The sequence below is a fragment of the Xenopus tropicalis genome, chromosome 6 (assembly GCF_000004195.4).
Source record: "Xenopus tropicalis strain Nigerian chromosome 6, UCB_Xtro_10.0, whole genome shotgun sequence".
In the NCBI taxonomy this organism is placed as follows: domain Eukaryota; kingdom Metazoa; phylum Chordata; class Amphibia; order Anura; family Pipidae; genus Xenopus; species Xenopus tropicalis.
The window spans coordinates 29,563,285-29,577,155 of record NC_030682.2 but is presented as its reverse complement, the minus strand read 5'-3'; the positions used below and the strand labels follow the sequence as shown (position 1 = coordinate 29,577,155).

General features: G+C 40.5%; 1 protein-coding gene across 2 annotated transcripts; it reads left to right on the top strand.

Annotated features, from left to right (window-relative positions):
• The first annotated feature begins 3,995 nt into the window (after window positions 1–3,995).
• Window positions 3,996–13,612, top strand: olah (oleoyl-ACP hydrolase). 2 transcript variants are annotated; one of them, NM_001001207.1, is made up of 7 exons: window positions 3,996–4,064; window positions 6,229–6,359; window positions 6,771–6,909; window positions 7,900–7,999; window positions 9,922–10,091; window positions 11,668–11,750; window positions 12,813–13,612. In NM_001001207.1, exons 2-7 carry the CDS (start codon window positions 6,230–6,232, stop codon window positions 12,953–12,955), a joined length of 765 nt encoding a protein of 254 aa, NP_001001207.1. In that variant the 5' UTR covers window positions 3,996–4,064; window position 6,229; the 3' UTR covers window positions 12,956–13,612. The 2 variants fall into 2 exon arrangements, with proteins under 2 accessions (NP_001001207.1, XP_012819940.1); XM_012964486.3 differs by lacking the exon at window positions 3,996–4,064 and adding an exon at window positions 4,071–4,542 and having other exon boundaries at window positions 12,813–13,605.
• Window positions 13,613–13,871: the final 259 nt, after the last annotated feature.

The window sequence follows — 13,871 nt, the reverse complement described above, 5'->3', positions numbered from 1 at the left end:
ATTAAATCAACTCGCCTTCAGGTAATGTGTGTATGTATAAGATGCCCTATTCTTAGCAACTTTTCAATTGGTCTTTTTTTATTTCTTATAGTTTTTCATTGATTTGCCTTTCTCTTCTGACCATACAAAAACATTCAAAGAATTTATTGCTCTGTGAGGCTACAATTTTGTTGTTACTGTTTACTTTTTATTGCTTATCTTTCTATTCGTTCTCTCTTCTATTTATATGATAGGTTCTATGATAGGTTAAATTGGACTCTAGCAACCAGGTAGCTACTCAAATTCCTAACTGCAGAGTTGCTGTACAAAAAAAAAATAAAAAATAATTATTTTAGCACTCTCTACATCATACTAAATGTTAATTCAAAGGTGAACAACCCCTTTAATAGCAAAAGGGAAAGCTGGAATAACTAAAGTCATCAAAGTTTTAACAAATGTAATTTTATGTCAAATAAATCTGCACAGTTTATATAACGAATGTATTGGAACATATATGAAGTCACTGCAGAAATCTGTCATGGTCAGTCTTTGTGAGTTAGATTACATTGGTGCTAAATTAATTCAATATTAAGGGACTCCTAGCCCTAAAGTATTACTAATGTAGTATTTCCCTTGTGTGCATTCTCCTGTTCATTCTGTACTTGCTCTCCAATTGGGATCCAGTTCACTTGGCTCACAGCCTGCTCTTCGACTGCTCAGAAGGGAGAAATATTTTTATTCCGCCTCCTCAACCCACAGCTGTCCATTCTTGCTTAATGTGGCTTTCCCATCAGTGCAACTAAACAAACCATGTGCTTTCCTACTTTTTCTGTCTGTGCATCATCCCACGTGTGACTGGAGGACCTGTAACAGACAGCCAATCAGTAATGGGTCTACATGTTTGCCAGTAGGACCATGCAGTGACCAAGGTGGTATTGCAACTGCAGAAGAAAACCAACTGCAGAGATTGGCATAAGATCACCACACAGGCTGTCTCATCAAACAAACTTAAGCTTGTTCCTTACCTGCTGGTTATAGGACGTTTAATAAAATACTTATGTGATCTGTCAATGTTTGTCTTTATTCCTGGGAACTGAAAGATTTTCTCTGCCCAGCTTATAGTTAATGTCAACCAATCCTCTAGTTTTAGATATCCAGCCTACTAGAATGCATTGGTCATTAAATGACGGTATTGGTGAGATTGCATTAACATTTTTGGGGGGTTAATATATGTTGTGGTAACGGTGCAAAGAATTAATGTAACTACCCCCAAAGTGCCATCACAATATTCAAACTATTTCAAGATATGAAGCCATCATTACACACACAAACAGTATATATATATTTATTATAATACAACATAAGAGTTGGTGCACATGGAGCTGATATGGTGCACTCCATGCCAATCATATATAATACTGTGGTGCTACATGGGAAGAATAAGCAAAGATGAGTGAAGCACCTGCAGGAATTTAGAAATGGTGAGGGAAATCAAACCAAGTGCTTTTTTTTTTTCAAATGATACTCCAGCCATGCAAGGGAACCATTCTTCAGACCATAAATGCCTCCAGTGCATGTTGTACCTTTTGAAGACTGTGGTGCATTATTGTGAAGTTTAAGTTGCTGTGTGGTTGCTGTTTGCCATTAGCCAAGAGAGCTGTGCTGTAAATTTAAATGTGTCTACATTTGGAAGGCCCTAGCCCTTGGATTTACGTTGACCCTTTTGCAACCTTAGCAGCCATTATTTAGTTGCTACTGGAAAAAAAAAAAAAACTTAGAGAACTCTAGTTCTACTGCAATCTCACATACATTAACAGACAAGGAAATTTGTATTACTTATCATGCTGGATAGCCCCCTTGACACCAGTAACTATGCTATGTTTTACTGGCAGTAATGTAAAAACTTGCTATTCCCCACTGGAGTACTGAAATACACACAGAATAAAGACAGAGGGGCTCAGACTGGAATTTGGGGAGTTCCCTTGGGGTGAAAATAAAAATCCTATGATGTCGGGGTGGTGAATACTGCAGGGGGGGCTGCTGTCAGAGAGCCGGAGACTTGGGAAAATATCATCTGTAAAACACCGTGGATGCAGTGTGATGGCTTGGGTGTGCATGGCTGCCAGTGGCACTGGGACAATAGTGTTTACTGATGATGTGACACAGGACAGAAGCAGCCGAATGAATTCTGGGGTGTTCAGGGACATATGGTCTGCTCAAATCCAGTCAAATTGATTGGGCGGCTTTTATGATACAGATGGACAATGACCCAAAACACACAGCCAAATCAACCCAGGAGTTTATTAAAGGAAAGAAGTGGAAAATTCTTGAATGGCCAAGTCAGTCACCTGATCTTAACCCAATTGAGCATGCATTTCACTTGCTGAAGACTAAACTTTGGACAGAAAGTCCCACAAACAAACAGCAACTGAAAGCCACTGCAGTAAAGGCCTGGAAGAGCATCAGAAAGGAGGAAAGCCAGCATCTGGTGATGTCCATGAGTTCAAAACTTCAGGCTGTCATTGCCAGCAAAGGGGTTCCAACCAAGTATTAGAAATGAACATTTTATTTCCAGTTATTTAATTTGTCCAATTACTTTTGAGCCCCTGAAATGAAGGGATTGTTTTAAAAAAAAAAATGCTTTAGTGGCCTCACATTTTTATGCAATCGTTTTGTTCACCCCACTGAATTAAAGCTGAAAGTCTGCACTTCAACTGCATCTGAGTTGTTTCATTTAAAATTCATTGTGGTAATGTACAGAACCAAAATTAGAAAAAAAGTTGTCTCTGGCCAAATATTTATGGAACTGTGTATATATATATATATATATACTTATATGTGTGTGTGTGTGTGATACACAAGAGCCATAAATATCCAGTGAATTATATAATTTTAAACTGCACTTAGTGATGTCAGTTATAACTGAAGCCGGTGGGACTTCCAGATACACAGAAAGTAGAATAAATGTCATTATATTGTATACAACCCGACGGTACCCAGCCACAACAGCATAAATATATTGTGCTTTACAAAATAGGTTCCTTCACACTTCTGTTGAACTATAAAACTCAAAATAAGATATCTCCTTAGCAGAACAGACTGTTTTCTAACACATCAGCTGGGACTGATATAAAGTCCAAAAAGGCATCTGAATGGGTTATATGGAAAAAGTGTAGCGGGCCAGCCACTAGTTTATATATATATATATATATATATATATACATATATATATATATATATGTACAAGAACAGAAAGGAGCACACCCTTCAAACAAAAGCAAATGCCCTCGGTGCTGGTCAAACAATACAATAAACAAACAGAGTACCGCACACATAGGGACTTTATGAAAAAACAAAAAAGTTTAATGAAAAAAATCCGACGTTTCGAGCACCAAACTGTGCTCTTCCTCAGGGACAAACCACAGTGGTTTGTCCCTGAGGAAGAGCACAGTTTGGTGCTCGAAACGTCGGATTTTTTTCATTAAACTTTTTTGTTTTTTCATAAAGTCCCTATGTGTGCGGTACTCTGTTTGTTTATATATATATGTATATATATAAATCTTGTGATTTGTTTTGTTCTTGCAGCAGGGGATAAGTCAACTTAGGCCGACTGGACCTGTTGCACCCAATAGGGCCCTGCGTCACAGCCCAGAGCTTATACTTCCTCCCCCCCCCCCCCCAATAATACTGTATGTGGTGAGCATGAACCCTGACAAACTTCAAATCCCTGAGCAATCCCTCCCTTCTGTAGCTCCTCACGGATTTAGCACTTCTAAAGCTGCAGAAAGGGGGGATCCCTCAGTAACAGAAGCTGCAGCAGGGAAGGATGGCGGCTCTGCCTGCGTGTAATTCCCTATGCATAGGGCTTACTCCATCCTCTTCGCTCCCCCCTCCCTCCAGCAGATATGTAAGAGTCCCGGCACAGCCACTCAGGGATTGGATGGGCTACAGGGGGGAGTTGAACAAGCTATCCAATCCCTGTGCTGCTGTACCGGGACTACAACTTCCTGCAAGAACTAGCAGTATGTGGGGCAATCCTCTTCATGGCAAGTGGAAATGACGCAACAGTGCTGAGAGCAGTGCAGGTAGGGACAGCAGCTTCCATGAGTTTTAAGGGAAAGAATGGCTAATGTAGGGGAGCAATATTAAATGGCAGACTGAGAAAAGGAAAGAGAATGGAGAAAACCATAAAGGAAAGTGGGACTAAAGATGAGGAGGATGATCAGAAGGAGAATTGCTAGCTATTATATAATAGAAACAAGTGAGGGAAGAAAAGAAATATGCAAGACACAGTGACAGATGCTGGAAAAGCATTTTTCTCCATTTTGTCAAACTTATAGTACTAGACTCTAGGGAAACCTGCTGAAAATGACATTTACCTTCTCCATTCTAAACCCGGTGGGGGAGGTTGGGGAGTCTCAAGCCCCCTGACTAGTCCTAGCAGACACCCCGGCATAATGTAATCTTTGGGAGTCCGGCTTTTTAGTAGTTTGCACCTGTTGCTGAATGTGTACCTCTATAGGGATTCCCCTGTACTAAGCACAATTCAGCAGGAACTGCCCGGTAAGTTTGCTCATAGCCTGTACAGAGAGATACCATAAATGAATGACAGCATTGGTATTTTTTGTACTATTTACCAGAAGGGTAGTTCTTTAAAGAATGCACCATATGTTTAGATATACTGTGAAAATGTATACCTGTGCTGTGTATGCAGTGAACTACTGTATATATATATATATATATATAATAAATTACATTGGTAACCGAAAGTTGCACAAAATAATTTTTTTGTGACATAGCTTAAAAAATATTAGAGGGGAACAGTGTTCCCCCAACCCTGATCAGCAGCAGTCACTTGGACAGAGGGAATGGTAGGCACTTTTCACCAGCTCGTATAGAACCCTGTGCCAGACAGTAAAAGTCCCATCTATTGGGCCCCGCACTTGGTAAGACTGGCCCTGCTGATCTTAGGGCGTTCATTTATTTTTTGGGGTAAGAAGCATGCAGAGGCGACAGGTCAACGGATGGGGTTACCAAAGGAACACATGAGGATCTCTTGGCAGGGTAGGAGAGGTATGAAATGGAAACACCTAAAAGGTCGGTTTTACAGCTCACTCGGTCAATTTAATTTCATACATTGGGTCATCATACATGCAGGTGGAAATAACCTTACCTCAAAACAGACTCCTGCACTCATTGAGGCCATGAGGAATGACCTAACAGACATTTTAGGGAACAGTAAGAATGGGGGTATAGCTTGGTCAGATATCATACAAAGGAGCAATTTGCAAGGTGCCATTTTCTCCCAGGGTAAAGAAAAAGCCATAAAGAAAGTCAACAGGGCTATGCAGAAATGTGTGTGTTCCTCTGGTTTGGGGATAATAAGGCACAAAAAGTGTAGGCAACTCCAGCTCTATAGGGAGGAGGGGATTCACTTGCCCAAGGTAGGTTTGAACAAGTGAATCCAAGTGACAAGGCTGTGGCCAAATCACATGCCCAGATGCAGTGGGGTCAGACACTTGGCTGGCAAGACAGTCCAAGCATTGCCAGCATGTCGATGTCGATAATGTGAATGAGCCCTAAGTCTTCTAAAAGGCTTTTCCTTGTTACCTATTTGACATTATGCACAATGGCAATTGGTCTGACCAAGAAATTAAACATTTTGGAAGATTTGGTGTTGCCAAATTTATATTTTGTGCATCAATATTTCATACACGCGATGAAATGTGACTGCAATCACAAGTCAGGCACCAGAATTCCTAGGACCTGCATACTGCATAATTTTTTTTCAAACTTTGTCAAAAGTCTCATGCCTGATATGTACTATAATATATTATTATATATAAATTCTACAGTTTAATGGGGATGGAGGGGTGTGACTTTACTGGGGACTGCCAGATACTGGTATGTCAGTAATGCTGCGATGAGCTACTGCATGGGGGTAGTTGGTGGGAATCTGGGCACTAGTTCAAATAGATTTCTAGGCACCACTGGTGTTGGATTAGTTGATATCAATTAGAAGGCATTGCCTCATCATTACAGCAGAAAAGTGGATAAGAAGAAAATTAAAAAAATGGTGAAATGGCACTTCCAGCTTTCAGAGCATACTGGATTATAGGTTTCAAACCATTAGTTTATGTGGTTTATGAGTATTCCTTATCACTATAATGTACCATATAATGTTGTAAACTCAGTAATTAGTAACTCATCTGTATAGTCCAACCAAATTCTATTTTTCCTTTTTCATAGGATGGACAAACTCATCACCTGCCTCTATCGACGACCCAGCGCAACAACAAGATTAATATGCTTCCCATGGGCTGGAGGGGGATCAATCTATTTTGCACAATGGGCCAGGCTGTTTGATGACTCAATAGAAGGTGCGTTGCCTTCCTGAAAGGGATCAGTGAAAGCATTACGATAAATGATAGAATAAAACGCTGTGTTCAACTTTTACCATATTATCGTAGCATTCACTATGTGTTTTTTTCTATTCAAGCTAAATTGGCTTAATTGGCATAAGCCCATGGAAGTGCAAAGCTACAAGTCTCACTGTACTAAGCAGTGCCCTCTCTGGGTAGCTGACAATTAACCATGTACCATACATTGCAAAATGGCTCATTACCGTTGTTAAGTATTTTCTTTAAAGTATCAAACCTTTTTTAATTTAAAAGTCTAAGCTAATAAACTGCTAAATATAATGACTGTTTACTATGGGTGTTAAGATATTGTTTCTAGCTGTAAGTAAGAATTTTATTAATTTTACTGATATAAATTTCCATTTGCTTTAGTGTACTCTGTAAGGCTTCCTGGAAGAGAATCACGTTCCCAAGAAGCTTTTGCTCAGACGATGGACCAAATAGTCAATGAAGTAACAAATACTTTGCTGCCAAAGCTACATGAAAAAGAATTTGCATTTTTTGGCCACAGGTATGTAGATATCTGCAAGTTGCTGTTGGTAGTAGTAGTATTTTAACCTAATTGTAAAAGTGCATACAAATTAGTCTTAATCATTTCTCACAATTTTTAGGTCTGTTTTCCTGTTCATTCTGCATTAATGTGTCATATGGAATCACTGAATGCACTAGATATGGGGAGCACCTCACATATACTGCTTGTTTCTAGTAAGAATTATCATTGAATATTAACTGTAAAACTCAAATTAGCTATTATCTGGCATAATTTTTTTTTTTTTTTTTAAAAGTGGTTCAGTGCATAGCACTGCTGTGCTGAGGTCCTATGTTTGATTCTAGCCAGGGCACTATGCAAGGAGTGTGTATGTTCTCCCACTGTCAGTGTGGCTTCCTCTGGGAACTGTGGTTTCCTTCCACACTCCAAAAACATACAGGCAGGTTAACTGGCTCCTGATAAAATTTACCATAGTGTGTGTGAAGGTGATAGGGACCATAGATTGTAAGCTCCACTAGGGCAGGGACTCGCCTCATGCGGCAGCACCCCGCAGGTTACCAGGGGCTGCGAAAAGCCACTCTTGGTAATTTGAAGAGCCATATTTCCAGTTTTTATACCAGAAATGTGGTTCTTCTAGTGCAGGGAGTGCAATTGCTCTCTGTGCACTAGCAAAGCGCCCCCCTCCAGTGCAGTATAGGTAAGCACAGGGGACAGAGGGGAGCGGCATCAGGAAAGCCGCCTCAGGCATTGTTAGGTTTAGAAATGCTGCTGCCCTGTGGGTGCTGTAACAAAAAATATGGTCCGTAGCACATTATTGCCTTGAATTAAAGGATTCTAAGACAGTTCCTGGTGATTAGTTGCTTCAGGTTTAACTGGGCAAAAATGGGGCTGTAAACTGCTGTTTATAAAGTCAGGAGGGAGACAGACAGATGGAAGCGCACTAGCATGTGCTTATTAGTGGCTGTTTATCCATTATCTTGTGTTTAAAATTCAGCTTCTTTTTCTCTCCAGCTTTGGCGCTTTCACTAGTTTTGCTACAGCAGTGACGCTTAAGCAGAAGCACAATCTGGAGCCTGTCCATCTTTTTGTGTCTGGAGTATCAGCCCCACATGTAAGTACTGGAATTTGTGTGAAGACACACAGAGCTACTTAGTAGCAGCTACTTGTCACGGCTATTAAACACCAGATAATACCCTGCCATAGACAACAGTGAGAATTGCCCTTGCTAAAACTAACATAGAGACAATTATCAGTAAATTATCAGCATTGTCTATTTTAGTACCTGTGACTAGTAGCTGCTAATAGCAGCTCTGTTTAAAGTCGGTAAAGAAAGCAGAAGCACTAAAATAGAGCTGAAGTAAAAACAGTACTTTGATTCTTTCATTTTAAAAAATACAAAAATGCATGTACATCTGTGGTCACAGTAGCTCTGTGTGTCTTCACCCTTGAAAGTGTTATGCTAAAAATGGCTGCTTTGGGTCTCCAGTAAAGTAGTACAGGTATCTGTATTCTGTTATCCAGAATGCTCGGAACCTGGGATTTTCTGAATAAGGGATCTTTCCGTAATTTGAATCTCCATACCTTAAGTCTGCCAATAAATCATTTAAATATTGAATAAACCCAATAGGATTGTTTTGCCTTCAATCAGGATTCATTATATCATAGTTGGGATCAAGTACAAGGTACTGAGAGAAAAGGGAAATCATTTTCAAAAATCAGAATTATTTGCTTATAATGGAGTCTAGGGCCTTTCTGTAGTTTGGAACTTTCTGGATAATGGGTTTCCAGATAACAGATCCCATACCTGTACTTGTCCTTTTTATTTTTGGGAGCCCCTGATCCTGTACCTGGGGGCCCTGCACAATAATATCGACTCTGGGTTACTGTAAGTGCAGTAAAGCTTTTTTTTTTTTTTAAGAAAAGCTTTAAACACCACAGTTCAGTGTTTGATCCTTTGCCAATGTAAAAATTAGGTCAACAGGAGAAACTTTTATCTTATTTGCAGTTTAGGTTTCAATTATAGCATATATTATATTAGTATTATATTATATACATTGCACCAGATAATCCCTGGGCTGCTTGCCCCTAAGGCCCTGAGCACATGAAGTGTATGATGCGCTTCTCTCCTCCGGCATTTTGTAGGCAAGCAAAGTGAAGCGGACCTGTACCTGTATGCTTTCGTGTCTAGCTGTGCTGACACAGGTTTGGCCTCAGTGCAGCTACATGGAGTGGAGTCCACTCTGCAACCGCTTAGGGTAACCTCTCAGGACTTACCAGGGCAGCAGCTACAAGGCATGTTGGAAAGTATGTTGCAAACATAAGTTTGTAGCAGTCAAAATTAGGGCATGCTTGTAAATGGTGGCTTTATGGATAAGATATCAGAAGAAGTTAAAGCTAAAGCCTTAGGGGAAACTGTAAATGAGGTGGATAAAAATATCATGTAAAGGGGATGTAAAATAAGATTAACTAAGGTAAAGGAAATTCTGTGAATGTAATTTGGGTGCATATGGAAAATAGGGTAACAAAGCAACTTTTTGCAAATGTACCTTGAAAATTCCAGGCCCATAGAACTGAACAATTGTGTCCGGCTGGCAGCCATGAAAATCACTTCCTGCAGTATCTCTTGGCTGTGAGAGTAATCAGATATTACCAATAGAATATTTCTGTTATGATAGCACTTTCAAAATAAGGAATGCTGTCAGTGAGCGGTCAACAGTCGAAGGGAAAGCTTCACATCTTGGGAGAAGTTTGCTGCGATTAGAGCATATAGATCTGTAGTGTTTCAGTATGATTATTATGCACAATACATACATGCAGTACTGCTTCAGATTAGTCATTAAAAATATGTTCAGTTGTAGACAATAGATGCTTTTATACATTTTCTGTAAAATGACTAAATCAGGGCTTGAAAGTGCTATATTCAGGCAAGGTACTATACTCACCTAACAAGCTCCTTTCACTTGCTCTTCCTTTTAGAGTTACAAATAAGTTTTCTATTTTAACAATAAATAACATGTTGATTTCTCTTTCCAGTCCGAATCTAGGTCTTCTGTGGTAAAAAAATCTGAGCTGAGCGATGAGGAGTTTTTAAGGTATATGTCCGAAGCAGGAGGAACGCCCAAGGAAATCTTGCAGAACAAGGATGCCCTGCAGATGTTTATTCCCCCACTCAGAGCTGATCTCAGGGTTGTTGAGAACTTCATGTAAGTGGCCCTGTAGAAGACAGTATCTGTATATGTTTTAGGATGATGTTTTTCTGATGGAATGCATTCCTACATATTAAGGCAGAGCATTGACAAATGCTTACAGTATAATTTAGTGTTAGTGTGAGTAAGTGTAAGTAAATTGTGGGCCCAGCATTGTCTGCTTCTGATCTAATAAATACAATGCATTTTAAACAAAAATCCTATTTATTGTGCTCATAATTACCAAAGGTGTTTTTCTGTTTTTGCTGGGAGAACCTTCTGTCATTTTTCCTTGGTCACCTGACTCCGGTCCAGCCTGTAGGACTGCTTGCTGTATGTGCACAGCTTTGTTAGCTTCCATAAAAGCATTCTTATTTTGGCCAAAATGGTGGAGAAAGTAGTTAATTGTGTTTTTTGCTGACCACTCTTTTGCCCCGCACCCTGCACTTTCCCTGACCATATTAATGGTTGAATCTGTAAGTAGCAAACAGCTTGTAAATCATGGCTGGTTCTCTTTTAGGCTGTGACACATGGGGAGATTAGTCGCCGCGCAACAAATCTTCCTTGTCACGGGTGACTAATCTCCCCGCAATGCCATCCCACCAGCTAGAACAGTGGTTCTCAATCTTCCTAATGCCGCAACACTTTAATACAGTTCCTTGTGTTGTGGTGACCCCCAACCATAAAATTATTCCTAAGACCATCGGAAATATGTGTTTTCCGATGGTCTTAGGCGACCCCTCTGGAGGTGGGAACCCCTGGGCTAGAATGTAAATAAACCGGTGGGATGGCATACGCAGCACCGCGATTTGCCTAAGTTGCCATGAGAGAAAACTTTGCTGACTTCGGCAAATCGCGGCGCCGCGTATGCCATCCCACTGGCAATTTACATTCTAGCCGGTGGGATGGCATTACGGGGAGATCAGTTGCCCGTGACAAGGAAGATTTGTTGAGCTGCAACTAATCTCCCCGTGTGTCACAGCCTTTGGCTTTTTTTAGCACTACCTCCCCTTTGTCCTTTACCCAGCTGAACTACAATCTTTGCAGTGAAAGCTGGAAAAGAAACTTATTTCTGATAAAGTTTAGTCGATTTGTGAACACAGTGCATCATTATCTTTTAAAGGTGGCCATACACGTGGCGATCTGACGATGTTTCGTACGACCATCGGTCGCACGAAACATCGTAAGATCCGCCACACACCATTCAGGGCTGAATCGGCAGGTAAGGAGGTACAAACAATAGGATTTCTACCTCCTTCTGCCAATTCAGATCTGAAGGGAGAATTTTGGTCAGGCGCCTTCTATGGCGCCCGATCAAAATTTTCCAACTGGTCTGATCAGCGAGTCGTCCGATATCAGCAGGTTCCTGCGATATCGGTCGACTCGCCGACATACCATACACGCACCGATTATCGGTGCGTGTATGGCCACCTTAAGATGTGGCCCCTGAAATGCTTAACACTGAATGCTAAACTGTTCCCCCTATGCTAGCATATGATACTTATTATTTACCCACTCAGTAAGATTCTCAGTGATGTCAAGCTCAAAATCTACTTGTTGATTTCTTATGTTCCATTTTCTATAAATGCTTCAGCTATGACAAGCCAGCAAGCCCTGTCCTTTCCTGTGGACTTACCTGTTTTGATGGCACAGAGGACAATCCACATGATTTAGATGGTAAGATATGAATATAATTCTTGCCTGAAAATATATTTTAATCTCATGCTTTCAAAGCAGAAGCAGAGTTACTGTGTGGTGTAACAGATATATCAGTTCCAGTTGTGCATCATCACATGATAAGAACAATTATACAGGGCCGCTCCTGCCATGACACAAGGTAAGAACCTTACCTCAAGTGGCAGGTAGCGCCTAGTTACCAGGGGTGGCAAAAAGCCGCTTTTGGTAACTTTAAAGGTGAAGACACACGGAGTTACAAGTAGAAGCTACTTGTCACAGCTACTAAAACAGACAATGCTGGTCATTTTCTGATAACTGTTTCTGTGTGTTTTAGCAGAGGCAATTCTCAGTATTGTCTATGGGTGTTTTCTGGATTTTAGTAGCCATGAAAAAATAGTTGCTACTAGTAGCTCAGTGTGTCTTCACCCTAAGGGCTGTGGCAGATGGGGAGATTAGTCGCCGTTGGGATGGCTGTCGCCGGTGGGATGGCTGTCGCCACGCCGTGTATGCCATCCCACCGGCGATTTACATTCTCGCGTCGCGATCGCCGAAGTTGCCTCTCAAGGCAAAATCAAAGTGCCGCGTATGCCATCCCACCGGCGAAGATTAGTCGCCCGCACTCATCTGCCACGGCAGTTGTGTTCAACCAAGTATGAGGGCGATCCAAAATGTATTGCATGCTCTACTAAACAAACTATCAGGGGTGAGCATTACACATTTTTATAAAGCGGTCAACATTTTTGAAGAGGTCCAAGGGGGAAATTGACATTTTGTGGTCCAGTGGCTTAATATCAAGCTGTACCTGACTGGTGTGGGGTATGGGTACTAAGTCACACGAGGGCTCTATTATTGGAAACAAGTAGAAATGGCTAAAGCAGTCCCCCACAATCCCTCTGAATAGTCACTCTCTTTGGCTTCTTACTGCAACCCCTCTGGCTTTAGCCAGGATCCTACAGATTGCCAGTCTGAACTAATTATTATTAAATCAGATATTTATTTCTAAAGTGCCCCCTTGTTGTTTTGTATCAGCTCACCCACTACTTCTTCATTTTATTTTCATAGCATGGAAAGACCTTACAAGTGGAGATTTCAACATACACAAATTACCCGGAGGCCATTTCTACTTAAAGGATCCTGCAAATGAAAAGCAGCTTGTGAAGTATATAACAAAGTATTTAGAAACTGCTGAAATGGATTATTTGTGAATTTTGCTGACACAGAGCCATTTTCAGCATTCATATTACGAAGGAAAGAAGATACTAAATGTTTAGTGTTATTTCAACAGCTTTCTCTTACTTGCAAGCGTATTTATAAATGTCTTCATTATCTGCAATATAAACATATTTTATTAAACGAATTTTCATTTTTGCTGTATTGTAAGATTAAAAGGAGAAGATTGGCATTAATATAATCTTTTGGTGTTGTGTATACTGTAAGGGGAATATACAGTTTACAATGCTGTGAATATACAGCAAGGTACATGGATTAATAAGTGAGCGTTGAGTTGGCCATGCACCTGAAGATCTGCTCATTGGAGAGGTGCCTTGATTTGGCCACCGATATGATGCCATTTCCTAACCCAAGTGACAGTTATATGAGCAGTATTTCAGATACGATTAACTCCCGGAAATAGCAGTCCCCTCAATTTATTTAGCTAAAAGTGCTCTGAAACATAAGGCAAAATGGCATCTTAGATAGAACGGTTCTAAATTAATAGAGACTAGGAAATTATTTATTTTTTTTTTTTAACAATTCTTTTATTGAGTTTGAATGTACATATTTTGCAGTATTTTACAATCCAATGACTTTTGTTTATTGTACAATAGGTAAATAAAACCAAATTAACAATTTAACAGTAAAAACCTTGCAGTGTCTTCTTTGCTAGTGCATATATTTTATAGCCGTTGGTCCTTCCTTTTCACCCTTCTGTGTACCATCCTGGGCATGATTAGGGTACTAGCTTCACCCTTTTGTGTGAGGTGCGGGGGGGCTGTCTAGGGAGGGTTTGGGGGTGGGGCCTTCCCTGGCCTACAGATCTTGAGAGGGTTCTGCATCCAACCATGCTGCCCATATTTTGTCAAATTTTTGAGGGCACCCCCGTCTTATGTATGTCAACTTGTA

What these genes read in the sequence shown, in the direction of transcription:
- olah (NM_001001207.1), top strand. Translation starts at nt 6,230, where the DNA reads ATGGACAAACTCATCACCTGCCTCTATCGACGACCCAGCGCAACAACA. An exon ending in AGGGTTGTTGAGAACTTCAT is followed by an intron (nt 10,092 to 11,667) that starts GTAAGTGGCCCT and finishes TAAATGCTTCAG; the next exon opens with CTATGACAAGCCAGCAAGCC. An exon ending in CAATCCACATGATTTAGATG is followed by an intron (nt 11,751 to 12,812) that starts GTAAGATATGAA and finishes TTATTTTCATAG; the next exon opens with CATGGAAAGACCTTACAAGT.